The sequence below is a fragment of the Piliocolobus tephrosceles genome, chromosome 21, assembly GCF_002776525.5.
Source record: "Piliocolobus tephrosceles isolate RC106 chromosome 21, ASM277652v3, whole genome shotgun sequence".
Taxonomy (NCBI): domain Eukaryota; kingdom Metazoa; phylum Chordata; class Mammalia; order Primates; family Cercopithecidae; genus Piliocolobus; species Piliocolobus tephrosceles.
Window position 1 is genome coordinate 18,137,850 of NC_045454.1, and position 27,457 is coordinate 18,165,306.

The window sequence follows — 27,457 nt, forward strand, 5'->3', positions numbered from 1 at the left end:
GGCACCATCCATCTCCCATTCCTCTAGATAAAGACTCAGCTCAGGATATCTCCCCATCTTCCTGGGGTTCTCTCCACGGTATGTATTTATCCAAGTTCCACACCTTGGCTGAGATTCAAGGATTTGGCCCACAACAACCTCTTTCCTCCTATACAAATTCTCTTTTGTAGATGGCCTAACTTACTGCCTTCCTCCAGGAAGCATCCCCCGGCTGTTCCATGCCATGGTCATCTTGACCTCTCCTTTCTATCCCACTGTGTGAGGACCTGAGTTTACCCTGTGGAGGTAAGCCAGGTTTCCCTTTTCAACCCACAAGGGAGGTCCCTAAGAATACGGCCCCAGACTGGCCACATCAAGGAAGGCTTGGGTAGGAACTGTTATAAGTCTGACTCTCCCCCTCAAAGACCTTACTAGCACTGGGCGTGGTGGCTCATGCCTGTAATCCCAGCACTTTGGGAGGCTGAGGCAGGTGGATCACCCGAGGTCAGGAGTTGGAGACCAGCCTGGCCGACATGGTGAAAGCCTGTCTCCGTGTTAGCCAGGATGATCTCGATCTCCTGACCTCGTGATCCACCCATCTTGGCCTCCCAAAGTGCTGGGATTACAGGCTTGAGCCACCGCGCCCGGCCGGTGAAAGCCTGTCTCTACTAAAAATACAAAAATTAGCCAGGCATGGTGGTGGATGCCTGTAATTCCAGCTACTTGGGAGGCTGAGGCAGGAGAATTGCTTGAACCTGGGAGGTGGAGTCTGCAGTGAGCCGAGATTGCACCACTGCACTTCAGCCTGGGGGCAAAGTGAGACTCCATCTCAAAAAAAAAAAAAAAAGAAAAAGAAAAAGAAAAAACCTCGTTAGCACTTCTGTGACTAGCTAAACAGGGTGGAAGATGGAGATAATGCTGACAGGACAAGGAGAGGGACAAAGAATACCAATACTTGGGAAAAGAGACAAAGATTTAGGTCTGAGGCCAACTAGCTGTCACCCTTGGGCAACTGAGCTCACACCTGCAGCCAAGGCGATGATTTACAAATATCTCACAAAGGAGTTCTGAGAGATGTGCTAATGGTGAAGTCTTGGAAATGGGCACAGGAGCTGGCTCTAACCAGACAGAGCTAGGACTCCAAAGGAATGGGTGATGAAAAGGAACAGGCAGAGATGTGGCATATGTCTCTTTACCACCACTTACTGGCCATGTGACTCTAGGCAAGTGTGATCACTTCACTGAGCTCTATTTTCTCTATCAGTAAAGTGGAGCCCAGAATCATTTCTACCTGGCATGGCTGCTATGAATTATGTCAGGCCACAGCACAGAGTAAGTCCCCAGTAAACACTAGCTGCTTTTACTAGTATGGTGGTCATTGTATCTGTGTCTCCCTCGTTTCAAATACACACAGAGATTCTAAAGGCACAAGCCAAATCTCCAGGCCCAGCAAACCAAGAGGCTGGGAATAAGAACCTATACGGAAAGTCTTGGAAACCTAGACATCTGAGGGTCCTTCGACCCAAGTTCCTTAGGCCTTGAAGATTCCAAGGACATCTAGCATGCTTCAGGACTGACTTAACAAAAAAAAAGTTCCATGGACTTCTGGTCTCCTCTGCCCACACTGAAGGACAGACACCTGGCCTTGCATACAAACTCAGAAATGCGCTTTCTGTAGCCCTATTTCTCTTAATGATCCCCTTAGAAATCTGTGGCCTAGAATTCACAGACACTCCTAATTCTGCTTAAGTTTGTAGCCTTAGGAAAATGAATTTCACACAATTCCTAACTCCTGGCTATAAAGACTGTGCATCTTCTTGGCCTGGGGCTCACTGCTCTAAGCTTTCTGGAGACAACACCTGTTTGTTAGTTTTTGTTTTTTGTTTTTTTGAGACGGAGTTTCGTTTGCACAGGCTGGAGTGCAGTGATCTCAGCTCACTGTAACCTCTGCCTCCAGGTTCAAGTGATTCTCCTGCCTTGACCTTCCAAGTAGCTGGGATTACAGGCATGCACCACCACGCCTGGCTAATTTTTTTTTTTTTTTTTGACGGAGTCTCACTTTGTTGCCCAGGCTGGAGTGCAGTGGTATGATCTCGGCTCACTGCAACCTCTGCCTCTGGGGTTCAAGTGATTCTCCTGCCTCAGTCTCCTGAGTAGCTGTGATTACAGGCATGCATCATGACAGCTGGCTAACTTTTTTTTTTTTTTTGAGACGGTGTCTCGCTGTGTTGCCCAGGCTGGAGTGCAGTGGCGTGATCTCGGCTCACTGCAAGCTCCGCCTCCCGGGTTCACGCCATTCTCCTGCCTCAGCTTCCCGAGTAGCTGGGACTACAGGCACACGCCACCACGCCCGGCTAATTTTTTTGTATTTTTAGTAGAGACAGGGTTTCACCATGTTAGCCAGGATGGTCTCGATCTCCTGACCTCATGATCTGCCCGCCTCGGCCTCCCAAAGTGCTGGGATTACAGGCTTGAGCCACCGCGCCCGGCCAGCTGGCTAATTTTTAGTGGAGGGGGCGTTTAACCACATTGGCCAGACTGGTCTGGAACTCCCGACCTCAGGTGATCCACCCACCTTGGCCTCCCAAAGTACTGGGATTATAGACGTGAGCCACCGCGTCCTGCCTGTGACTTTTTTCTTTTCTTTTTTTTTTTTTGAGACGGAGTCTCGCTCTGTTGCCAGGGCTGGAGTGCAGTGGCCGGATCTTGGCTCACTGCAAGCTCCGCCTCCCGGGTTCACGCCATTCTCCTGCCTCAGCCTCCCGAGTAGCTGGGACTACAGGCGCCCGCCACCTTACCCGGCTAGTTTTTTGTATTTTTTTTTTTTAGTAGAGACGGGGTTTCACGGGGTTAGCCAGGATGGTCTCGATCTCCTGACGTCGTGATCCACCTGTCTCGGCCTCCCAAAGTGCTGGGATTACAGGCTTGAGCCACCACGCCCGGCCCCTGTTACTTTTTTCACTATCTTGGCCAAGCTGGTCTTGAATTCCTGATTTCAAATGATTTGCCCACCTCGGCCTCCCAAAGTGCTAGGATTACAGGCATGAGCCACTGTGCCCAGCCAAGAGAATATCTGCTAAATCCATTCATTCAAAGTCATCAACTCATACTATGCCTACAGCATTGGTTAAAATTAATAGTAGAACCAATAACACTATTGCTGCTATTACTAACAATAGCAATAACATACGACACTTTCATTCAGAATGAAGGATACTGTTTATTGAGCATGGACTATGTGCCAGACACTATGGCTAAAAATATGATTGCTTTTCATCCCTGTTTTAATCTTGTTTTAGTGTGCTCATCTTGCAGATGAGAAAACAGATTTGGGAAGGTGAGGTCACATACCCCAAGTGACAGAGCCCATAAGCGACACAGCTAAGATCTGAACTCAGGCTCTGTGTGCCTCCACATTTTTTTTTTTTTCTGAGATGGAGGCTTGCTCTGTTGTTCTAGTTGGAGTGCAGTGGCATGATCTCGGTTCACTGCAACCTCCACCTCCTGGGTTCAAGCGGTTCTCCTGCTTCAGCCCCCACCAGTAGCTGGGATCACAGGCACGTGCTACCACTCCTGGCTAATTTTTGTATTTTGAGTAGAGACGGGGTTTCGCCATATTGGCCAGGCTGGTCTCAAAGTCCTAACCTCAGGTGATCCACCTGCCTCAGCCTCCCAAAGTGCTGCGACTACAGGTGTGAGCCATGGTGCACAGCAGGGAGGAACTTTTTTTTTTTGAGACAGAGTCTCGCTCTGTCGCCCAGGCTGGAGTGCAGTGGCGCGATCTCAGCTCAGTGCAAGCTCCGCCTCCCAGGTTCATGCCATTCTCCTGCCTCAGCCTCCCGAGTAGCTGGCACTACAGGCTCCCGCCACTATGCCTGGCTTTTTTTTTTATTTTTAGTAGAGATGGGGTTTCACTGTGTTAGCCAGGATGGTCTCGATCTCCTGACCTTGTGATCCACTCGACTCGGCCTCCCAAACTGCTGGGATTACAGGCGTGAGCCACCGTGCCCGGCCAGGGATGAACTTTTTACCCACAACCTCTTATCTCTCCAATCCCAAGTCTCTCTTCTTCCCTGGCTTTCCAGATCCCCTTCAGCATCTGCCACTCAAAGCTAGGAAACCTCATTCCCTTGTCTGTCTTCACTTGAACCGGCTGCCAAGATAATGCAACTGTCCTTCAGGCCGTCTCCACATCTAAAGATCATTTTCCAAGACAGAATAGGCCTTCCTGAAGTCACAGAACTTTTGTCATTCTTGCCCTGCCAACTCCACCTGGTACTGGATCAAACAGTAAGAACTCTGTGGTACCCCTGTTTGATAACTCAGTCCTACAGTTTTCAGTTCTTGATGAGAAAGAAGAATTCCCATTAGGGACAGAAAGTCAAGAATGAAAATAAATAAAAATAAAAATAAGTCAAGGATATGCATCCCAGTCAAAAACACACACACATAGTTGTCTGGGCAATATGCTTCCTCCTCTGTAAAGTAAGGATTATAAAGCTGCTGAGAAGATGTAGGGAGATGATGCATGTAAAGCATCTGACAGAGCGTACCCACAGTAAGTATTCAGTCTGTGGCTCAATGACGGGTGTTTTCCTCTCTTCTCCAGCAGAGTCGAGTCAGCCTGCCCCTCCAGCCCTACCCTGACATTCTCAATCGCTGTTGTTTAGGCCTTGCAGCATAGCCAGAGGCATCTGGGACAGAGAGAAGCCTTGTCTAGTCCTTTCCCCACTCCAGAGTGCTGCCAGGACTCCAGGGTTAAGGGACACAGCTTCTTCTCTGGTACTGCCAGGGGACATGACAGAACGGCCCCAAGGGTTGAGCTCAATGCAGGACCTTGTTCTGCTGCCGAGAAAGGGGAGAGTGGTTTTGGACAAATGGAGGCTGACTCTGGGGAAATGTGTGTTCATGTGTCTGTGTGGTGGTGGTGGGGAGGGCGGGCCTTCCATGACTGAGAAGCATCAGTGAGTACTGGAACTGGTCCAAGGAATTTGTGCAGCCTCAGACGCCGTGGGGTGAGCCCAGCTGGGGCCACAAATAATGGGTGGGGATGGAACTTCTAGTTTCTTGCCCAGATCAGAAAAAGTCTGGCCCAGAGTAGAGGCACAGCAGAGGCCCAACGAATACCTGCACAATCGAACCCAGATGGTCCCCTGGAAGGTAGTGGTGTACTCTGTCTCAGGTCCTAGCAAAGTACATCTAAGTAAGAGCACAAGTTCAACAGGCAAACTTGCTGGGTTCAAAATCTAGCTCTGCCTCTACGACATAACGCAGCATAATTGTGGGCCAGTCCTTTAACCTCTCTGATCCTTGGTCTCCTCTTCTGTGCAATGGGGACTGTAAAGCCTCTAACTCACAGGGTTGCTGTAAAGAGTCAATGAGACAATCATGCAAAGTGCCTGGCATGTGGTAAGTGCTCAAGTACATTTTAACTATTATCGTTGTTGCTCCTGGTTGAATCTAAAGCCCATGCTGTTTCAGGGCTGGTGGGAACAGTTCATGTACAACAAGAGCACATCTGGGCCTTCCCCTTAAGATTCCCGACAGGGGTGGGGAATTTCACACAGTTATTTACCAAAAACAGACACATCTCTGGTTCCTTGGAGCTAGATGTACAACAAGCAATGATGAAATTCTGGAGGTGGGCGGATGGGGGAAGAGGCTGGGGAATGCTATGACACCAACAGCTGCTTCTCACCAAGCTGCAAACCTGGACTCTGCAAATATGGAGAGATCGAGGAAGACTGTGGGTATAAATGTCCTCCTTGGCTATAGTGGCAGCAGGGCAGAGCTGGCCAGGTGACTTGAGCTAAGCAGGTCATGACCCTGGGTCCTGGCAAATTAAAGGCCCCAAATGAAACTGCCCTAAGAGCAAACCCATTTTTATGTACTGGCCTGGTGCAACAATTGTAGTAGCCTCAGGCACCAGTCAGAGGGGCTAGGGTTTAGCTCTACACATGACCTTCTCTGCCTCACCCCAGCTCACACAACACGGGGGAGGACCAGGGGGCTCACATTTTTGTTTGATGAACTGTTAAGCAGAGCCTGAAAGTGGAGGGTGGAGGCCAGGGCTGAGCTCTGGTGACTCACTTGCCATTGCCCCCTCCTGACCTCAGTTTCCCCACCCAGACTGAATGAGCCAGAGAGGGAGGAGTTTAAACCTGCTAGATATGGGGACTGACTCAGAGGATAGGCGGTAGGAAGAAAATGTAGGAAATGTCTCCCAGGAAGTTACAGGACAATGGAGGGAAGTGGAATTCAGCTCCCCTGAACCCAGTCTCCTCCCTCCTGTCCACAGGAACAGCCTTCTGGTCCAAGTCAGCAATAGGGGAAAGGAGAGGGCCAGGGTTATTGTTCTAGCTCCAAAGAGGCAGGGAAGACAGCACTTGGAGAACTAACAGCGATTATAACAAGGGGCAACCCAGGACCTCTTATTCCCTGTTCCAGAGACCCTTTGAATACTGCTTTTCTGTTTCTAGGTGTTGCCTCAGGTCCTACTTCCATGAAACTGATGCTGGCTGCCTGGGCTGGAGGACTTCCCTATACCTTCCCAGCTGCCTGAGAGGAAGCAATGACCTAGGCCAGGCTTTCCACAGCTATAAGCCCCGACTCCCCACTTCCAGTAGGTCACAAAACAGTATCCTCACCACCTTCCTGGGCCTACTCAGAATCAGCATCAGCATCAAGACAAGTGGTTCTCCACTGGGTGCACAGTCAACCAGGGAGCTTTAAATCTCCAGGGATAGGACTTGTGCTTCACACTATTTTTAGAAAGGCCCTGGGGGATTCTAACACAAAGCTAGGGACATACTCACCTAGCTGAACTCTGTGCTACCTGACCTATCTGAGCAGGAAGCAGGCAACTGGGCAGCTCTGACCCACACCCAAGATCTTCCTGGAGAACTGGAGGAAGTAGTAAGGTTGGTTTTGTGGGACATGGAGATACAGTCCAGAAAAAAGCAGGGGATCTGCCTCACTGGTCAGCTCTCCGGGTTTGAAGAGACCAAGCTAAAGAAGGTCTTGGAGGCTGGGCGCGGTGGCTCAAGCCTGTAATCCCAGCACTCTGGGAGGCCGAGACAGGTGCCAGCTAGAGTGCAGTGGCATGATCTCGGCTCACTGCAAGCTCCACGTCCCGGGTTCACACCATTCTCCTGCCTCAGCCTCCCGAGTAGCTGGAACTACAGGTGCCCACCACCACGCCCGACTAATTTTTTTGTATTTTTAGTAGAGATGGGGTTTCACCGTGTTAGCCAGGATGGTCTCGATCTCCTGACCTCATGATCTGCATACCTCGGCCTCCCAAAGGGTTGCGATTACAGGCGTGAGCCACCACGCCCGGCAACTCTTAACTGGGGACTAGTGAACCAACTAAACTGAAGATTTGGTTTGTGGAATAGGTATGCATCTTTTTGGGGACAGTGGGGAGGAGGGGAAGATTTTCTGAGTGGTCCATCCTGCTAAATATTAAGAACTCTTGCCCTAGAAGAATGTGCTGGGCCTCTCCCAAGGCTCTGTCTTCTTTGACACATTATTTCAGAGCCCAAGAAGTACTTGGAAAGTAACAGAACAACCCCCTCACTGTCCAAATAGGGATCCTGAGGCCCAAGAGGGTCAGGCAGGATTGACCCAGGTCACAAGAGGTGTTAGTGGAGAGCTGGATCTACAACTCTTGGGTGTCTCATGTCTCACAACAAATGAATCATCCAGCAGGGCATCACCTCTCACACTACCCGGTGAGCAGAAGAACCTGAGTACTCATTCCCAGGCCCATCCCCTCAGGATTCTGATTTAGTAGGTCTACAGGGGGCAGAAATCTGGATTTTAACAGTCACCTGTCCCCAGTGATTCTGATGATGATGCAAGTTTGAGAAACACCAGGGAATGGGAAGGCCATAATAACCAGAGGAGAAACAAGAGTATGAACAGCTCCTTCTTAGAGGCAGGTCTCCAGGCCCAGAAAGTAGCACCTTCCTTTACAAATAAGGCAGGTGGGGTTCTACTTGAGGGTAGGAGTGAGACAGGAGGCACCTGCCTTCTTAGTCTTAGAGACCTTAGGTCTATTAGAAAACAGGCATTCAAGACTCTACCAGAATTTACCTCTGTGATCACTTCTCTTTCAACTCATGCTTTGCTCCAGTCCTGGCAGGCTTCTTGCTGACTCTGGAACACACCATGGCCCTCCCTCATTCTAAGTTTTCCTTTCCTCTCCACCTATTTAAGTACCAGCTTGTTATATTCTCACCATCTGACATGGGGCTATGGATGAAAAGCTTGATTCATATATTCATTCATCATTCAATCCATTTCACAGCACTTCTCAACCCTGGCTAGGCATTACCACCAATATCCCATTGCAAACCATCTGGGAATGGTCCTCAGGTTATTTGTATAAAATGCAGCATGTCTTTCAAGCACAATGTAGTGAGAACAAATATTTTAATCGCATATACCTCTAAACTAGCAGTTCTGCAGAATCTGAAGAGTTCATCCTAGAGATGTTTCAAGGGTACTTATTACATCACTGTTTGTAAGAGGAAGACCACATGTACCATGTGGAGGAGTCTATTGGTCAAGACCTCTAAAGAATTCTGAAGTCAAATTTGAATTTTACGTCTTACCAATTGTGTGACCCACGGCAAGTCATTGAATATCTCTAGACCTCAGTCTCCTCTGTAAAATGGGGGAGTAACAGGGCCCACCCTACAGAGTTGCTGTGAAGTGTAAATAAATACTTAACAAGAAGATACAGACATATGTGCTGAATATGGAATGATCTTCAAATCAATTGGTAAGTGAAAAAAACCAAACTGGCTAATATGCATGTTTGGCCATATGTATTAAGACAAAACAATGACAAAGTTGGAAGGGGAATATGTATGCATTCATATATGCAGGGAATTTATCTCATAAAACGTAAGGAAATGAGAACGTGAAGTCTGGAAGAAAAACCTCACTTTCACATTTTGTACTATCTGATTTTACTACAAGTTCTGAAAACAAAAGCAAAAACTAAAAATACTCAAATTACCAAGTACTACTGGTGATTCTGATACAAAGCCAAGAGTGGCACCCAGGGGGAATCCAACTGCCTGCTCAGGAAGAGGCAGTGGGGATGTGTGATGAAGCTGTGTAAAACACTGGCCTGCCCCACAGGAGCCCCAACTCTGAAGGCAGAGTTATACCACAAACATAACTCCTGCTTTTAGTATTAGAGTGGTGGAGAGTGTGGCAGGGGTAAGAAATGGCTGAGCTCTGAGCCTGCTGCAGCTGAGCTGGGTTCTTATTGCTCTTTGTCTAGGACTAAGAACTTACTGCCAGACTAGGAACTAAGCTGATGTGACACCTGGCCTGAGCAACCGTCTCCTGCTACGATCATGCTGCTTCTGTGACTTCCACATAAAAACTCAGTAAAATAAGGGTGACTGATGCTAAGGCAGGTGGGCCTAGGGAGATGAGGGAGGCCAGGCAGCTGTGTGGCTCCCCAAATCCCAATCCTAGCAGCCCACGCTTATTTCCTCACTGTAAAATGGGGCTAATGACAGGACCTACCTCATGGGGTTGCTGTGAGGACTAAATCAGTCATTGACATTAAAAATAACAACTGGTAGTTATTAAGTGTTTACTACATGTCAGGCATGTAGGAAGCTACACTTTTTTTTTTTTTGAGACAGAGTCTGGCTCTGTCGCCCAGGCTAGAGTGCAGGGGCACGATCTCGGCTCACTGCAAGCTCCACCTCCCGGGTTCATGCCATTCTCCTGCCTCAGCCTCTGGAGTAGCTGGGACTACAGGCGCCTGCCACCACGCCCAGCTAATTTTTTGTAATTTTTAGTAGAAATGGGTTTTCACCGTGTCAGCCAGGATGGTCTCGATCTCCTGACCTCGTGATCCACCACCTCGGCCTCCCAAAGTGCTGGGATTACAGGCGTGAGCCACCGCGCCCGGCCACATGTGTTAATTCATTGAATCCTCACAACTACCCTAGAAAGCAGATATTAATTATCATCTTGATTTTTTCTTTCCTTTTCTTTTTACTGAGGTTACATACTTCTCAGGACATCATCTTGAATTTAAGATGAGGAAACTGGCTGGGTGCGGTGGCTCACGCCTGTAATCCCAGCACTTTGGGAGGCTGACGTGGGCAGATCACGAGGTCAGGAGTTCGAGACCAGCCTGACCAACATGGTGAAACCCCGTCTCTACTAAAAATACAAAAATTAGCCAAGTGTGGTGGCGCACAGGAAACTGAGGCACATAGAGGTTAAATTACTTGGTTATACGGCAAGTAACAGAACTGGGATTTAAACTTAGTCTGACTTGAGAGCCACACAAGAACACTGCTTTTGTTTTTTTTGAGACAATGTTTTGCTCTCATAGCCCAGGCTGGAGTACAAGGCACGATCTTGGCTCACTGAAACCTCCACCTCCGGGGTTCAAGCGATTCTCTCACTTCAGCCTCCCGAGTAGCTGGGATTACAGGCGCTTGCTACCACACCCAGCTAATTTTTGTACTTTTAATAGAGATGGGGTTTTCCCACATTAGCCAGGCTGGTCTCGAACTCCTGACCTCAGGTGATTTGCCAGCCTTGGCCTCCTAAAGTGCTGGGATTACAGGCATAAGCCACGGCACCTGGCCAAGAACACTGCTTTTAAAGTTAATATACAAGTAAAGACAGTACTTGGCTTGTTGTAAGGGCTCAATATGAACTATTATTCTGAAGAACGTGCAAAGAGTTAGGGTGACTAATTTGGACAAACTGCATGGAGCCCCTTGATTCCCTTCCCAGCTAGCTTTCAGGTATCCACTACCCTCCCTCTTCTCTGGCCTCCAACTCTCCCATCCGGCACTGGGATCAACAGTTCTCCATCCAGCCCTGTGGAGGCCCAGACAGCCAGAACAGCTTCAGCAGTAGCCCCTGATTCTAGCCTGACTCCTGTCTACAACTGGGGCCTAAGAGACAGGTCTTAGAGAAGCCTGGCTCACCCATCCCAATGCCAATCTCACAGGACACAGAGTGCCTCTCTAATAAGTACTTAGGGAACTGACAGGATGAACTGTATCTAAATTCAAAACTCTCTGGAACTGGAAGCTGCTTATGCTTTAAGTCTAACCTAACTTTGAGGGTAAAGAATAGTATAGGATGACATGAATTTTGGAAGAGTTCTCAAATTCCCTCCTAGTCCTGATATCCTGAAGCTTAAGAAATAAATTATTGCTCACCTTCTATATCCCTTTCATAACGACTAATTTAGTCTGTCCCTTTCAGCAGCCCACATAAGCCACTCTACATGATCTTCCTGTTATGGGGAGTTTCCAGTTTGCACTGCCTTCTCCCATAAGTCTACCATGCCATGCCTGAGGATTTATGGCAACACAGTCCCAGAAGACCCATGATGACAACTTAGGAGGTAAGGAACTCCCCACCCACCAAGCCTAGAACCCACATTTTTTAGCCCCATTGTTGAGTTGACCTCCTTAGCCATGTGACATCTATTCCAGGTCTCCCTCCTGCTGTGCTCCCATCTCTAAGGGTGGAGACTCACCAGCACTGTTGGCCTCCGACTCCAGCAGGTGGATGTCATTGCAGTCCGCCAGTGAGTGCTCCAGGCAGAGCTGCAGGAAGCGGGCCTGGGTACGGGTGACCCGTTTCAGAAGTGACAGCAGGGCCACTGTCTGCTCACACTCATTCCAGCCCTTGAACCAGCCAGCGAGGATGCCCACCTGGTCTCGGAACATCATGGTGCCAGGCCTGGGGCCAGGGTGGGGGGACGGCGGTGGCGAGGGCCAGCGCCGTCACATGGTCCCGGCTCTGGCCTCCTGTTACCTTTCCCCTGAGGGCCAGGGCTTAAGGACGTTTCTGGGCGTCGTGGCAACGATTGTTAGGGGAGGAGGAAGCCTGCTCACATGGGGGGAGGTCTTGGTCCAGCCACGCCTCTCCAGTCTCCTGAAAAAGGAAGCAAAGGGGTCAAACAGAAAGAAGGGGCTGAAACTTGCCTGGTGAGTGTGGGCTGAGGGGGCATGAAGGCCTCATGCCTTTCTCTTTCAGGGTACTTGCTCTGCTGAGCTCCTGGAAGAAAGATGAAGCCAACACCAGATATTAAAGCAACTTTCACCCAAATCTCCAGATCCAGAGAAAAGGCGTGACTGGGACTCAGATGCTTATCCCAGAGACCAAGGAGATGTCGGCCCCCACACCTGGCTGTCATAGTGTCAAAGGAAGCGGATTTAATACAGAAAATACACTGGAAAGATTTTTCAGAAGTGGGAAATAGAAGGCTGCAAATTATGAGAAAAGATATGAATTGACGGCGATCTGGCCCAAGGTGACATGACTAAGCACAGCACATCTCTGACCTTGCTGGTTTCTGGCTACCTTCTCTGAGAGCTAGACAGTGTGTCTGCTAACCTACTGATAGGACTCCAAGGGCTCTTTAAATTACTTCAAGCTAGTCCCGCAATGCTGGCAGAGGAGGGATGGTGGGGTAGTGACCCTGGTGGAGATCTCAGGTATGCAGCCAGTCATCTAATCAGTAACTGGCTGGGTTATCTATCAGGTGTGGGCATGGACAAAGGGCTTTTCAAAGATCACCAACAGGCTGAGGGAATCTCACCCCCTCTAACACAGCTCCCTGACTCTGGAAAAGGTATAGCTCTGATTTATCAGATTTTACTCATCTCTATTCTGAGGTGAATCGCTCCCTGTCCTCTTAATTCACCTGAAGGCTGCTCCAAACCTAAACTCTCTGGTTGGGAAGTCCCCCTGACTTCCAGAGATGCCAGCTTGTCTCAGGCTCCTCTTGGAAGCCAAGAAAATGCCAACCTAAGGGGAAGTGGACAGATCAAAAGTCAAAAACTCACAAGCTGCAAAGTGTCCAAATCCCCCTCTTAGGCAGGAACTACAGAAAAGTTATTTCAACTGGGCAAACAACAGCTCTATTTTTCAGTTGGCTGGTTTCTGGACACCACTCCAAAGCCTTTTTCTAAGTGTCTCGAGCTCCGTATCTCCATTCAACATTTCTTCCATCTGTCTCTTTTGCAACCAGTGCCCTTGGCGCTATCCTCAAACCACATTCAGCTCCATCCCTCTCTGGCTGCCAAAGGACTAAGGTTCCCTGGACTGAGAACTTCATACAAAGACCCATTGAACCTACTGGGCTCAGGTCTAAGGGAGCTATTCAAATCTCTCTGAACTTCCCTGCGCTTGCTCAGGAGGGCTGTGGGGTACATTAGGCAACAGCTGTGACTTGCCTCACAGATCCCCTGTGAGGCCCCTAAACAGATGGAACTGGCCTGGTTGCCAATCCCTTTGGATGTAAGAAGCAAGAAAGGTATGAGGGAAAATGAAACCTTGCTCCAAGTTAAACAAACATCCAGCAATTTTTTTTTTTTAAAGGGAAATCAGATGTCACCTCCCTGGCCTAAAATTCTCCAATGACTTCCCATTGCACTTAAATGAAATCTAAACAAGGTCAGGAGTGGTGGCTCTTGCCTGTAATCCCAGCACTTTGGGAGGCTAAGGCGGGTGGATCACGTGAGGTCAGGAGTTCAAGACCAGATTGGCCGAAGTGGCAAAACCTCGTCTCTACTAAAAATACAAAAATTAGCCAGGCGTGCTAGTGCACACCTGTAATCCCAGTGACTCGGGGTGCTGAGGCATGAGAATCACTTGAAGCTGAAAGGTGGATGTTGCAGTCAGCCAAGATCACGCCACTGCACTCCAACCTGGGTGACAGGGCAAAACTCTGTGTCAGAAAAAAAGAAAAAAAAAAAAATCTAAACAAATTCCAAACTTCTTATCTTGGCCTACAGAGCCCTATAGGACTCCTGTGGCCACTCCAACCTCACCTTGTACCAAATTATTTCTTATTCAGTGGAACTGTCTTCCCCCTAGAGGCTGACTCCTACTTGTCATTCAGGTCTCAGCTCACTACCATTTCTTCAAAGACAGCTTCCCTGACCATCCAATCTCAGGAGTTTCTCCTCCAATTATATTAACACTATTTCATTCCTATATAATTTGGCACTCTCAGGTATCATCTTATTTATGTTTCTCTCTACTGACCAAAATGCAAGCCATACAGTCAGCCAGTGCCTGGCATGCAGAAGGTGCTCAATACATATTTATTGAATAAATAAATAGCTATAGAAGGTGAATGTGGAAGCCACACTTGGGATTTCTACAGCCCTGGGCGGAAAGAAGATAGAAGGAACAGCTCATAGGATGGTAAAGGAATTTGAAAACCTTGTTTTAAGAAAAAAAAAATGAAGGCACTGAGGAGATTTCCTCTAGGGAAGAGAAGACTTAAGGGGAATGGCATAACTGACTTTGGATATCTGAAGAGGTAGCACACAGAAGAGAAATTGTATTTGTTCTTTTACTCTAGAGGAGAAAAGCAGGGTAGATGACTCTAAGGGAGTGACAACATGGGATATGGGAAATGTTGAAAGTCAAGAAAATTCAGTTCTAGTCCTGCCCCAAGCCACCGATTCACTTTGATCACGGAGCTAGCCTGTTCTCTTCTCTAGAATGTATGATAAGGAGCTGGACTGGGTGAGACGTGACAAATAGGTTTTACCTCACAGGCTAACTCCAATCGATTGGTAGTTGGCTGCCTGGAGCACTGCGATGAGAAGAATCCTGAAGAAATGAATGGGAATATCCATTAACGGGGAATGATTAACAAATTGGGGCAGATCTCACATTGTATGATATAACACATCTATTAAAAACATGCCTAATCTGGCCAGGCGCAGTGGCTCACTCCTGTAATTCTAGCACTTTGGGAGGCTGAGGCAGGCAGATCACTTGAGGTCAGGAGTTCGAGACCAGCCTGGCCAAGGTGGCGAAATTCTATCTCTGCTAAAAATACAAAAATTAGCCGGGTGTGGTGGCGGGCGCCTGTAGTCCCAGCTACTTGGGAAGCTGAGGCAGGAGAAACACTTGAACCCGGGAGGTGGAGGCTGCAGTGAGTCGAGATTATGCCATTGCACTCCAGCCTGGGTGACAGAGCGAGACTCCATCTCAAAAAGAAGGAAACAAAAACCAAAGCTATATACAATCTTTGATCTGTAATTACTTGGAGGGGTGTCCACAAGTTACACAGTAATATGTACAATATAATGCCATTTTTTAAATTAAAAGAAGCCACATACAAAACCCTTTATATATCTTATATATTAATATCTATGTCTGTATGTGTATAAATGTATAGAAGAATACACCCTCAGCTGCTAACACTATCTTGGAGAAACAGGGGGATTATTAACACTATCTTTATATAACTTTGTACTATTTCACTAGCTGCAAGTGAATACATATTGCTTTTGTAATTTTTAAAAAATAATTTAATGAAAAACAATTTTCAGGCAGCATACTTCCTGACTCAGTGAGAAAGAGTGCTGTGATTAATTATCAATGTTTGCCCTGGATGCAGGGTGGATGAGTGGTAGCTCATGCGCCTAAAAAAAATCGGTTTTCCTTCTCAGCTCCAGCGTTTTGTGGCTTTCAGTCCCAAGGAGGCAGCAGCTGCCTCAACATAAGGAAGAATTTTAAAATAACGCATCTGTCCAAGAATGGAACTGGCTGCCATGTGAGGAGGTAATAAGCTCCCTGGCTGCTGGAAGTGGTCAAGCGGAGGCTGGATGAACATCCCTTGGGAGTGGGAGGGATTCCTTCACTGGGTGGCAACTCATAAGATAGAAGGACATGTTACTATTTCAGAGGGAACATTTGTGATGGGAGGTTTGATATGCCAACAGCATTTACAGCAAAAAAAAACGACCAAATCCACAAACAGACCAAAGTTGTGCACACTCTTTCCCATAAATTCTTTTACTGGGTTGTTACTTTTCCTAAGCAACAGCACTGATCCCCCGCCTCCATCCACCCAATAAGCTGCTAACTAAACATTAATCCAGCTTTTCCCCCCAGGCCAAATGATAGAAGCAAAGCTTTGGGACATAATGGGGTCTCAAACATGATGCTTACAAGGCCAGGCTTTGACAAAGCAGGCCAACTGGGACTATGGTGAGTTGGAAAGTCCACATCCAGTTTAAAGGGAGAAGTCACTATCTACCTCTTATCAACTGTTACCATGAAGGAATGAAGGAATGTGGGTCCAGTATTGTTACATCTTAGTTGTCCACCCCCCCCCCCCCCCCCCACCCGGCTAAAGAGGAGCTAGATGTCTGGGTTTTAAAGTAAAATCCCCCTATTTTCAACTGTGGGAAACGAATCGCATTAGAACAACAGTGAATGACTACACAGAAGAAAACATACCTGTGGTCCTTGGAACAGATGAGCACAAACTAGAAAAAGACCAGAAGTCTGCTAACTACCCCTCCCTTGGGCCTCTCTGGTTTATACCTTCAAGCCACCCCACTGCTCAGGGAATATGACTGGTGGAGAAGATCTAGTGATGGAGGATGATTTTGACAGTCTTCAGTAAACACTGGAGGCTTTAGTGAAACAGTTACTTTTAAGATTTCACTGTTAAAAAAAATCATCCCTGAAGGAAGGGTTCCTATGTCTTCTGGATGAGAGAAGGATGTTTTGTGTTTGGTCTAGATGTTAACTGGAGAGGACTGGATGGCCCTCTTCCACTGAAGGGCCAGAGGCCGCCTGCTACTTTCTATCCCATGTGCTTGGCTGGGGTGACAGAGGGGGATCTGGGTGAGGCATCTCACTGTGGCAGCATCTTACTGTATCCATTTCCATCTTCTAGTATCAACACCCTGGGTTCCCCTTGGAGAAGGAACTGTCTTTCTTGGCTCCAAAAGTGGACATGGGGTAAAGCCTGGCCAAGGATAGTCCTCTCTGGATTTTTGCTGGAACTACTAAGGAAAATAAGTTATTGGTTAGGGTTGCTCAGATTATACATCATCTCATGATGTCACCAGTTGCCACTTCTTCTATTTCATGGTGGAAGCCTGCTTCAGAATGAAACTAACACAGGTAACAGTAGAGTCAAGAGATGGGGGAGGGGGAAAGGGAGGTCTGTTCACATGATTTAAAACCTAGATGCAGCTAGCCTGAAGCCTCCCCCTTGTGGCCCACTCTTTTCAGTTACATAGACGAATAAATTCCTTTTTGACCTAGGCCAGTTTGAGTTGGGTTTCAGTTAAAACTGAAAGAGCCTTGACAATTCCCATGCAAAACAGAATTCACCACTGGTCTGGTCTCTTTGTCCTCATGTGACCAAAAATGACTCCTTGTCTTTGAGGAAAGACACAAGAGGGGGGCCTCTATAATAAAAGTCTCTCCAACAGCCCAGCAATATTGCTGCCATACTTGAAGAGGTCCAAGTGATCTTCTTGGGAAGCCCCTACCATCCTCCAGAGGTGGGAAATGAAGTTAACAAAATGGCTAAGAAGCCTGGGCGCAGTGGCTCACACCTGCAATCCCAGCACTTTGGGAGGCCTGGGCAGGTGGATTGCTTGAGCTCAGGAGTTCGAGACCAGCCTGGGCAACATAGTGAAACCTTGTCTCTACAAAAATTACAAAAAAATTAGCCAGGCGTGGTGGCGTGCACCTGTAATCCCAGCTACTTGGGGGCCTGAGGCGGGGGAATCACTTGAGCCCAGGAGGCAGAGGTTGCAGTGAGCCAAGATTGTGCCACTGCACTCCAGCCTGGGCAACAGAGTGAGACTCTGTCTCAACAACAACAACAACAACAACAACAACAACAACAACAACAACAACAAAAAAAGCTAAAAGTTCCAGACCAGACTGGGCAACATGGCAAAACCCTGTCTCTACAAAAATTAGCTAGGCATGGTGGCGTGCACCTGCAGTCCCAGCTACTCAGGAGGCTGAGGTGGGAAGATCACTTGAGTTCTGGAGGTCATGGCTGCAGTGAGCTGAGACTGTGCCACTGCACTCCCACCTGGAGAAAGGCCAGGTGAGGTGGCTCACACCTGTAATCCCAGCACTTTGGGAGGCCGAGGCGGGTGGATCTCCTGAGGTCAGGAGTTCAAGACCAGTCTGGCCAACATGGTGAAACCCTGTCTCTACTAAAAACACAAAAAATTAGCTGGGCATGGTGGCAGGCGCCTGTAATCCCAGCTCCTCAGGAGGCTTAGGCAGGAGAATTGCTTCAACCCAGGAGGTGGAGGTTGCAGTGGGCTGAGATTGCGCCACTGCACTCCAGCCTGGGTGACAAGAGCGAGACTTTGTCTCAATAAAAAAACAAAAAAAGGCCAGGCGCGGTCGCTCAACCCTGTAATCCCAGCACTTTGGGAGGCCGAGACGGGCGGATCACGAGGTCAGGAGATCGAGACCATCCTGGCTAACACGGTGAAACCCCGTCTCTACTAAAAAATACAAAAAAACTAGCCGGGCGAGGTGGCGGGCGCCTATAGTCCCAGCTACTCAGGAGGCTGAGGCAGGAGAATGGCGTAAACCCGGGAGGCGAGCTTGCAGTGAGCCGAGATCCGGCCACTGCACTCCAGCCTGGGCGACAGAGCGAGACTCCATCTCAAAAAAAAAAAAAAAAAAAAAGTTAAGATGTTCCAGGGCAAACTGCCCTCTGGGTTTCTTCTCTGGCCCCAGTGAGAAAAGGCCTATATGCCCATAAACAGTGCCTCTGGAGGCCAGCTCTCTTCATTGAGAAGCAGGATATGGAGTCAGACCTGGCTTAAATCCTGGTTCTCTGTTATACTTACTTGCTGTATTGACTATGGCAAGTAACTCTGTTTCTTCCTCAATGAAGCTTGTTAGAAGAATTCAATGAAACAATGTATTTAAAAATAACTAGCAAGATGCTTTTTCCCTCCGCTATACTACATTTCAATAGCAATCATGATGTTTAGTATGTCTTCATACATCATACATTGTCAGGCCCTTTGCTAACAGCTTTCCACAGATAAGCACATTTGATTCCCAAAACTCTATTTTAAAAATATTACATACATATGCGAATATTGTATTGTCATTTTACAGATGGAGAAACTGAGGCACAGAGCAGTCACTTTGCCGAAGACTGCACACTAAGCTGAGATTTTCAAGGCCAGGCAGTCTGGCTTCAGAGTTCTTGCTTGCTCTTAACAATGCAACGAAGCTGGGCATGGTGGCTCACACCTGTAAACCCAGCACTTTGGGAGGCTGAGGTGGGCAGATCGCTTGGGCCCAGTGAGACCAGCCTAGGTAACATGGTAAAAGTTGGGCCTAAGGGCCCCTTAATATCAACATCTCTGGATAAATAAGGGGATCCTATCTGCCTTTTTACCCATTCCTAGTTCTTTTTACAGCACGACCTAGGCCTTTGAGGAACTGACACTTCATGAACAAGGTAACAGGCTAGCTACCTAGGGTTAACTTACTTTCATAACCTGAGAACAGACTGTCAGAAGCCAAGGGAGCCCAACTTCTAAGAATCAACCATTATTTCCAGAAACTCCTGAAATATGTACACAAAATATGTATAACACTGCATTAGCAGAGAATGAGCTTTTTGTATGAATGGTGCTGGGGAAGGGAGGGAGAGGAGAGAAGCGAGGCAGGGCCTCCTGGAAGATAAGCACAGTATGGGGAGCTCTGGGAAACTCTGGAATAGAGGGGAAGCTAGTGTTCTTCCTCCCACTCCTAAATTTCTTGACACCCTTTCCCCTGAAAAGTTTATCCTGTGCTTCCTTTCCCTTCTTAACGCTTGTTTTCTCTCACTTAGGAATGTAATCAACTCCTGTAGATTCAATTATCACCTCTCTGTGGACAACTGAGACATTTTTTTTTTTTTTGACACGGAGTCTCACCCTGTCGCCCAGGCTGGAGTGCAGTGGCCGGATCTCAGCTCACTGCAAGCTCCGCCTCCCGGGTTCACGCCATTCTCCTGCCTCAGCCTCCGGAGTAGCTGGGACTACAGGCACCCGCCACCTCGCCCGGCTACTTTTTTGTATTTTTTTTTTTTAGTAGAGACGGGGTTTCACCGTGTTAGCCAGGATGGTCTCGATCTCCTGACCTCGTGATCTGCCCGTCTCGGCCTCCCAAAGTGCTGGGATTACAGGCTTGAGCCACCGCGCCCGGCCAACTGAGACATTTTTTGAGTCATCTTTGACTTCTTCCATTTCCCAAAGACCCAGTCATTAGGTCTTGATATTTCTTTTTTCTTAATGTCAGCTACACACGCCTTCCTTATCTTTCCCTAAACCTAAGTGGCTCTAGAACCAGACTGCTGGGTTGGAAATATAGGCCTGCCACTTACTACCTGTGTAATTTTGGGCAAATGATTTCACCTTGCTGTGCCTGTTTTGTCATCTGTAATGTGGGTGTAATAATAGTACCTATTGAGGAGGAAGACAGAAAATAATAATAGTGCCTACTCTCATAGAGTTGTGAGGCATAAATGACTTGGCTATTATTATTATCCTAGATTCCTCTCTTTCTCTAATCCTATCATCAAGTCCTGTTTTCTGCACACCCAAAATACATCTGCTTCTCTCCATCTTCACTACCACCACCACATTTATGTCACCATTTCTCATCTGGACAAATGGATTGTCTGCCAACTTTCCTTCCTGATTCTGTCCTGACCCTCTGTTTTCCTCCCAGAAACCAAAGTGAGCTTTCTAAAAAAAAATTAATCAGATCATGTCACTGTCTTGCTTTCAAAAACTCCCTTCTAATAGTTTCCCAATCCCCTTAAATGAAAATAGAAACTCCTCACTGTGGCCCTTAGGCCCCAAGTGATCTGGCTTCTGTCAGCCTTTCCAACCCCTCGCCCCTCTCCCTCACTTAGGCTTTAGCCACACTGGTCCTTGTTATTCCCTGAACACATCGCAGGGCTTTTGCACCTGCTGACCTCTCTGCCTGAAATGCTATTCCCCAGACTGTCACAAGGTTGGTTTCCTCTCATCAATCAGATCTGGGCTCACTTGTGCCCCATTCTGCCTCATCTCCCCAGTAGGAAGGAGTCTATGATATCATCATCAAGAGATGTTTCTTCAAAGGCTGCAGCTCTTCCAAAAACACCTAGACTGTAAGATCCATGAGAGAAGGGAAGACTATAGCTATGTCATTCGTTGCTACATCTCCAATTCTAGCATAGCACCTGGTACATAGCTAGCCCTCAATAAATATCTGTGATAAATCTCCCCACCTTACAGAGGTCCTTTTTCTGCATGTAGCAATGCTTAGATTAGAATGTTCCACTCCCAGATCTTCCTACAACTGGTGCCTTCTCATCTTTCTGGTTATCAGGCTCAACTGTCACCTCCCAAAAGAGGCCTCTTCTGATCCCCCTGTCTACAGTGGCCACTCCCACCCTCTCTTTCACACTGTTTTATTTCCTTCATAGCATGAATCACACTCTGATTTCTTTGTGTTTCACTCCCCCCATCAGAATATAAATTCCATGAATTTCAGGACCTTGAATGTTTTATTCATTGCTCTGTCTCCAGTACCTAGAACGGTGCCTCCATGCATTGTTTAATGAATGAGTGCAGGCTGGAGATATTTGAGACTTGCATACTCCATATACTGCTGTTCTGTAACTTGCCCTGAACCCGCTTCTATTCAACAGGTTTACACTAAAACAAACAAAACTCCACTCACAGCAACCCTGCTTAACTCTCTTCCAAAGTTCTGGGTCTTGGAAACCTAAAACTGTGGTGAGGGTATTGCCAGTCCTCCTGGATTCTGCTCCCCTGAGGCCACCATCAAGCCAGGCTGATCACCTCATATCACCCGTGATATCCCAAAGCAAAGTGTGGTTGAGTCGAACCAGCCATAAGCTCTTTCTAGACCCAAACCATCACAGAGCAGATAATGACTGCGGCTGGGGGACAGTGGGGAGGCAGACTGCCATCAATGCTCAGAAAGTTCATGGGAAGGAATCACAGGCCTATTCGACTCAGCAAGCGAAAGACTGAGTTGCAGGGTACAGAACCCAAAATATGTTTCTAAGGATCTTCTGGCATAATCTCACATCTATCCAAGGAAGAAACTATTTTCAAATTGGGACTCTCAAGAAAGAGTTCTCTTTCCACTAAGGCTTTCCAAGGAGGTAGGGTTAAAACCTGGGGCTGCTGAGGACCATCTTTGTCACCCAAAGTAGAAGCTTGTTGAGGATGAAGCTAACTCAGTGGAGAAATGGGAGGAGATGACTGAGAAAATTATTTGAACACCTGGATGCAGTAGGCCTGAATCCAACCTAGCTCTGGACTTTCCAGTAACAAGAGCCAATTAATCCCCCGCTTTTTTCCTTAAACCACTTTGAGTTAAGGTTCTATCACTTTATGTTTTTAGAGTTCTGGCTATGAGTTTTGTTTTTTTCTTTCCTTCTAACATTGCAATTATGGGCAAAGCATTGTTCTAAGTACTTTACATGTATTAACTTATTTAATCCTCATAACAATTCTATGAAGTAGAGTATCATTATTTCCTTCATTTTTTTTTTTTTTTTTTTTTATTTTAGCTGTGGAAACTAAAAGACCAGAGAAGTAACTTGTCCTAGGGCACAAAACTGGTGAGTGGTAACGTGGGATGCAAATCCTGTCGAGACCCAGGGTCTGCATACCTAACAACTACAACCCCATTGCAGCCAAACCTATCTTAACTAAAAATCCAACTTTTTGACCCAAGGCACTACGATCTTGGAATGGACAGTGCCCACAGACTTTCTATTAGTCCTACCTGTCCTTAATCTCATCATATGCAAAATGAGGATAATGGTAGTTTACCTACCTCATAGGGTTCCTATGAATACCTGTAAAGTCCTTAAACAGTGCCTGGCAGTTAGAAAGCATTCAAAAACCAGTGGTCATCATTATTACTACTCTGTAGATCACTAAAGTGCAGTTGGCAAATACAATGCAAATAGAGGAAATCTGTCTTCTTTCATCTCTATCTTTTGGGTGAAGAGAAGAGATACCATGGGTGACAGATCAGGAGGCTTTCTTGTCTTTGATCCATTGCTTAAGCTGTTTCCTCTGCCTGTAAGGCACCATGATTGTCCCAACTCCCATGGAACACTACCCAGCCCAAATACCACCTTTTCTGTGAAGTTTCCAAATAAAGGGCTCCCTCTCACTGCTGAATTTCTACAGCATATAATTTGTACCTCATTTTCTGCTTTGTACATGTCCAAGCCCCCTACTGGTATTGTGAGCTCCCTGAAGGCAGGTCTCAGTATTTACCCTGGGGTCTCTGTTTCCCCTTCTGGGCCCTAGAGAGAGACAGAATCCCTTGAAAAAAGTTCAGAGCTCTGTGGAGGCCCCAGACTTAGCAGCTGATAGGGGCTGTTAAGAGAAGCCAACCAGGATGGGGTGAGGCAGGTCACCAGGCAAAGGACTTGGGGTAGCTCAGAATCAGGAAACAACACAAAGAAAGTCCCAAAGACAGGAGCAAGTACAGCAGGGGGAAAGGAAAAGGGTGCTGTGTGGAGAAAAAAAGGGAGGTGAGAGGAGAGGAGGGGGCAGGGAGAGTGTGCTAAACCTGAATGAGGAGTGATATCTGAGAAACTTGGAGATTTCTGGCCCAATGCAGAAGGAAGAGTTGCTTATTCTCTAGTGATTTCCAGTAACTTATAAAGGGTAGATCCTACCTTGTGGGATTCAAAGAACAAGACACGTTGCGTACTTTCAGAGTTCCTAGTCCAGTAAGGGTGAGTGGGCAAGTACATTAAAAACTACAAGGTTGAAGGTGAGCGGTGTTCTAAGAGGTACAATGGGGGTGGAGGGGTCTGGGCAGTAAGACACAGAATGAAAAGACCTCGTGAGGGTGCCTCAAGGGGAGGATGCCTATGTGGAGAAACGGATGGACAAGAAGAGATGGACATGTGTGTTCAAAGAAGCAGCAATTTAAAGAAGCACCAAAGGCTAGGAGTGGGCTGCAGGGATAGCCAGAAAGAGAAAGCACCGAGGAAGATCTGAAAAGAAACCATTCAAAAGTAGAATGGGAAATAACTGCTCAGAGAATAGAGTAACCTTGTGGAGAAGCCAAGATCCTTTCCAAGGTAGGTAAGAAATGTTTCTGGAGGATGGGTACTTTGTAAAGGGGATTCCTGGGAAACAGGAAAATAGCAGTGAGCAGTAGGGCACAGAGGCACAGCCTGAGGCATCTTTCAGGGGGTTTTTGTGGGGAAAAGAAAATCCTCCTAAAGGGCACAGGTTCTTAAACTTGTGTGTGCATCAAAATGACCAGGAGGGTTTGTTAAAAACTCTGATTGCTGGGCCCTGCTCCCAGGTTTTCTGAGTCAGTAGATCTGAGTAGGACTCAAGAATGTGTATTTCTAACAAATGTGGTTGCTGCTGGGCCAGGAACCACACTTTGAGAACCACTGCTATAGGGGAAGGGATTCTTTGGTGAGGGGGCCCTCAAAGGGAAGAAGGAAGAAGGCTTCTCAAAGGAAAATGGGGAAAATCCTGTCTGTAAGGAGGGTGTTAAGCGTCTCTTGATCTTGGAAGGGAGGAGGGGTCTATGAGGATGGGACCTAAGAAAAATGGTCTGAAAGAAACGTCTTGGAGCATTGGGATTTCAAGGGGGTGGGGAAAGGTGTCTCTCAAGAATCTTTACAAGGAAACATAGAGGCTCTTGAGGGACGAGTCTGGAGAATGTTGGGGGCCTCTGAAGGGATAATAGGAAAAGGAGGCCCCCTGAGAAAGGTCTCTGAGTTGACTTCAGAGGAAAGAGAATGGGGAAATGAGATGGTGTAAATAGGAATTCTAAAGTGAGGGGGTAAATTTGATAGGGTAATGAATAACGTTTCTTGGGGATGTCAGAAGCGGAATCTGAGGGAAAGTTCTGAGGAAGTCTCAGGAAGCGCTAGGAGTGGGTGGTTGATGGAGGGCAATTTGGGAGAAAATTATCTAAAGAGTGTCTGAGGAAGGTGTGGTCTTCTGAGACTGGTCTTGCAGTGGGATGAGTGATCTTTCTAGGAAAAACTCTTTAGAGATCGCAGTTGAGGAGAAACCTGAGTAAAGTCTCCAAAAGAGTATATGGGGAAGGCGGGGTCTTCTGAGTGTCAGAGAAGTGGGTTTTTCAGAAAGAATTCTAGGACTTTCTCAGGGCAGGAGCTCAGAGGGTTATTTTGGGGGGAACTTAGGTGTGTGTGAGGGTCTTCTTCAGGGGATTCTAGAGGATTTAGGGGACCTGAGTGAGCAAGTTCAGGGAGTGACATCTCCAGAAAAGTCCCTTAGTAAGGCAGAAGTATTGATTCAAGGGGTTCTGGGGGTGTCAGGAAGGTCTTGGAGGGATTTCAAGAACAATATCAGGAGCGTTCCAGGGGTTTGCTGGGGTCTCTAAGCTGTGTGTGTGTGTGTGTGTGTGTGTGTGTGTGTGGGCGGGGGGGGGTCCTGAAAACCTGCATCTCAGAGGGGTCACCAAGAGAATCTTACAGTCTTACAGGGGTTGTGAGGAGGATCTTTAGAAAATTCCTCTAAAACCGGTCTGCAAGGGGGGATTCTGAGGTGTTAGTGAAGGGGAGTTCTAGAGGATCTGAGAGAGAAACCATGAGGAAAGTTTTCAGGATCCTTAAACCATTTTTGGAGCGTGTGATGTGGGGGACTGGAAAAGATGTGGAGTATGTAAAAGGGGTTTTGGAAGAAGCTTTTGAAATATGAAGTTGAGAGTCCTCTGGAGATTTCAGGCAATCGCTGGAGACTTTAAGAATGAGTGGGGGTAGGGAAGGGGGTCCCGGGGAAGATCGTCGGGTTACCTGAGGGTGATCTCTAGGGCATTTCAGGGTGGTGAGACCAGGGGGAGACAGGAGGCCTCAGGGGGAGACTTTTGGGATCTGTGGAAAGATCCAGAGGGATACGTGAAGGGGGAGTGTGTATGAGAGAAGGTTGCAATATGGCGGGGAGTGGGATGGAGTCTTTCAGGTGAGTTTTTGGGATCTGGGGGCATTTCAGAAAGTCTGTGAGGAAGATTTATTTTGGGGACATGGGAAGGAGATCTTCAGAGAAGATGATCAGGGTCCTTCGAGGGCATTCTGAAGGACTTCTGGGAGGGGAACTCAGAAATACAGGGGGTATGAGCGGAAAATCTCCAAGGAGGTTTCTGGAATGGGGTAAGTGGGAGGGAAAATTCTTAGGATCCGGGAGGGGGAAGTCGGGTGAGCCTGTTGGGCTGTGAGAGGCAGGGCTCTGGGGGAGAGTTCTGGAATGGACAGGGGTCCGGAGGGAGCCTTGGGGAGGTGTGCAGAGCTCGTGAGGAAGGCTCCTGGAGCAGCTATGAGAGCCAAGCTGTGGAATGGACGAGGAGTGGCCTCCGAGGACTATTTCTGGAGACTGGAGAACGACGGAGGCTTCGGGGCCAAAGATTGGGGGTCTGCAAGGAAGGCTGCTGAGACCCACGAAGGGCTCGGGGAGGCGGCTCCACGGGAGGGGTGGGTTCTGCAGGGACCTTTCGGGGCGCACACGGGGGGGCTCGGCAGGGTTTCCGGGGCTCTCCGAGGAGGATGTACGTGGGGTCCTGAGGAGGGGCCCCCGGCCCGGCCCTTCGGCAATCCCGAGGGCATGGGGAGGATTTCGGAGGGAAGCTTCTGCCAGGGCCCAGGAAGGAGACTGGGGACGGGCGCGGGGCTTCTCCTGTGGGCCCGATCCCCGAAGCCCGCGCTCCGCACCCGCCCGCCGCCGCCGCCCGCGGTTCGGGGTCCCTGAGGGGGCGGGGCCGCCCGCGCGGCCTGGGTCGCCCTGAGGGGAGCCCCGCGCGCCCTGACCCGCCGCCGCCCCGCGCCGGCCCGGCCCGAGACTCACCGCCTCGGCCTTCGCCGCCACCGCCGCCGCTCGGGCCTCCTCAGGCCACCGCCGCCGCCGTCGCCCCCTCTCGGGCCCGCAAGCTCCCCTCCCTCCTCCCGCACCGACCACCGCCGCCGCCGCCGCCGCCGCCGTCGCGCTGCGTCACCGCGCCGTGCGTCACCGCCCCTGGCCCCGCCCCGACGGGGGCCGCCGCGCGCCGGCATTAGCTCACGCCCAGGTGACGAACGGAGCGCCAGCCAACGGGCGGCGAGGGCAGCCCGAAGGGCGGGAGGTGTGAGCCGAGTAAGGCGGGGTCCCGGCGAGGAGAGGAGCGACGGTGGTGGAACTGGACCCAAGAGGCCCGCCCCCTCCTCGGCAGGATTGGTCGGACGTGGGGGTGACGGGCAGTCGGTCAGGCCTGGGGTTTGGGGCTGGGGGGCGGGGAAGGGGCGGGGCGCGCGCGGCGTTGCCCAGGGTAACGGGCCCGGCGGAGCCTGGGATTGGGCCTCCAGGCCCGCAGGGGGCAGGCTCGCGCGCGTCCACCCCAGCTGCCCGGAGCTAAGGCACAGTTCCCGATTCAGGCGTTCCAGGTCTCCTCTTCCCAGCCCCTTGGGTGGCCCGCCCCACCCAACGCTGTCCCCGGTAGGCGTCTGCATTCGGGCTTCTGGGGGCTCGGCTTTCTCATCGCGCTGTTCTGAGCCTGCCGCTTGCTCTCTCCGATGGGAATGGCGAGGCGAGATCTGGCTGCCGTTAGGGTGGGAAGAGAATGCACGGAAAGCGCTCGGGATCAAGGAGGCCGTCAATAA

General features: G+C 48.7%; 1 protein-coding gene across 2 annotated transcripts in view; it reads right to left on the reverse strand.

Moving 5' to 3' along the window:
• Positions 1-26,823, reverse strand: part of SAMD4B (sterile alpha motif domain containing 4B) — a 42,075-nt gene extending 15,252 nt beyond the window's left edge. The window contains exons 1-3 of one of the 2 annotated variants that reach the window (XM_023229386.2): positions 26,670-26,799; positions 14,555-14,616; positions 11,522-11,922 (exon numbers count right to left, since the gene is read on the reverse strand). In XM_023229386.2, the coding sequence (XP_023085154.1) occupies positions 11,522-11,717 (196 nt within the window). In that variant the 5' untranslated portion in view covers positions 11,718-11,922; positions 14,555-14,616; positions 26,670-26,799. Of the gene's footprint in view, positions 1-11,521; positions 11,923-14,554; positions 14,617-26,669 lie in introns of both variants that reach the window. The other variant, XM_023229388.2, reaches the window with a different exon arrangement.
• Positions 26,824-27,457: the final 634 nt, after the last annotated feature.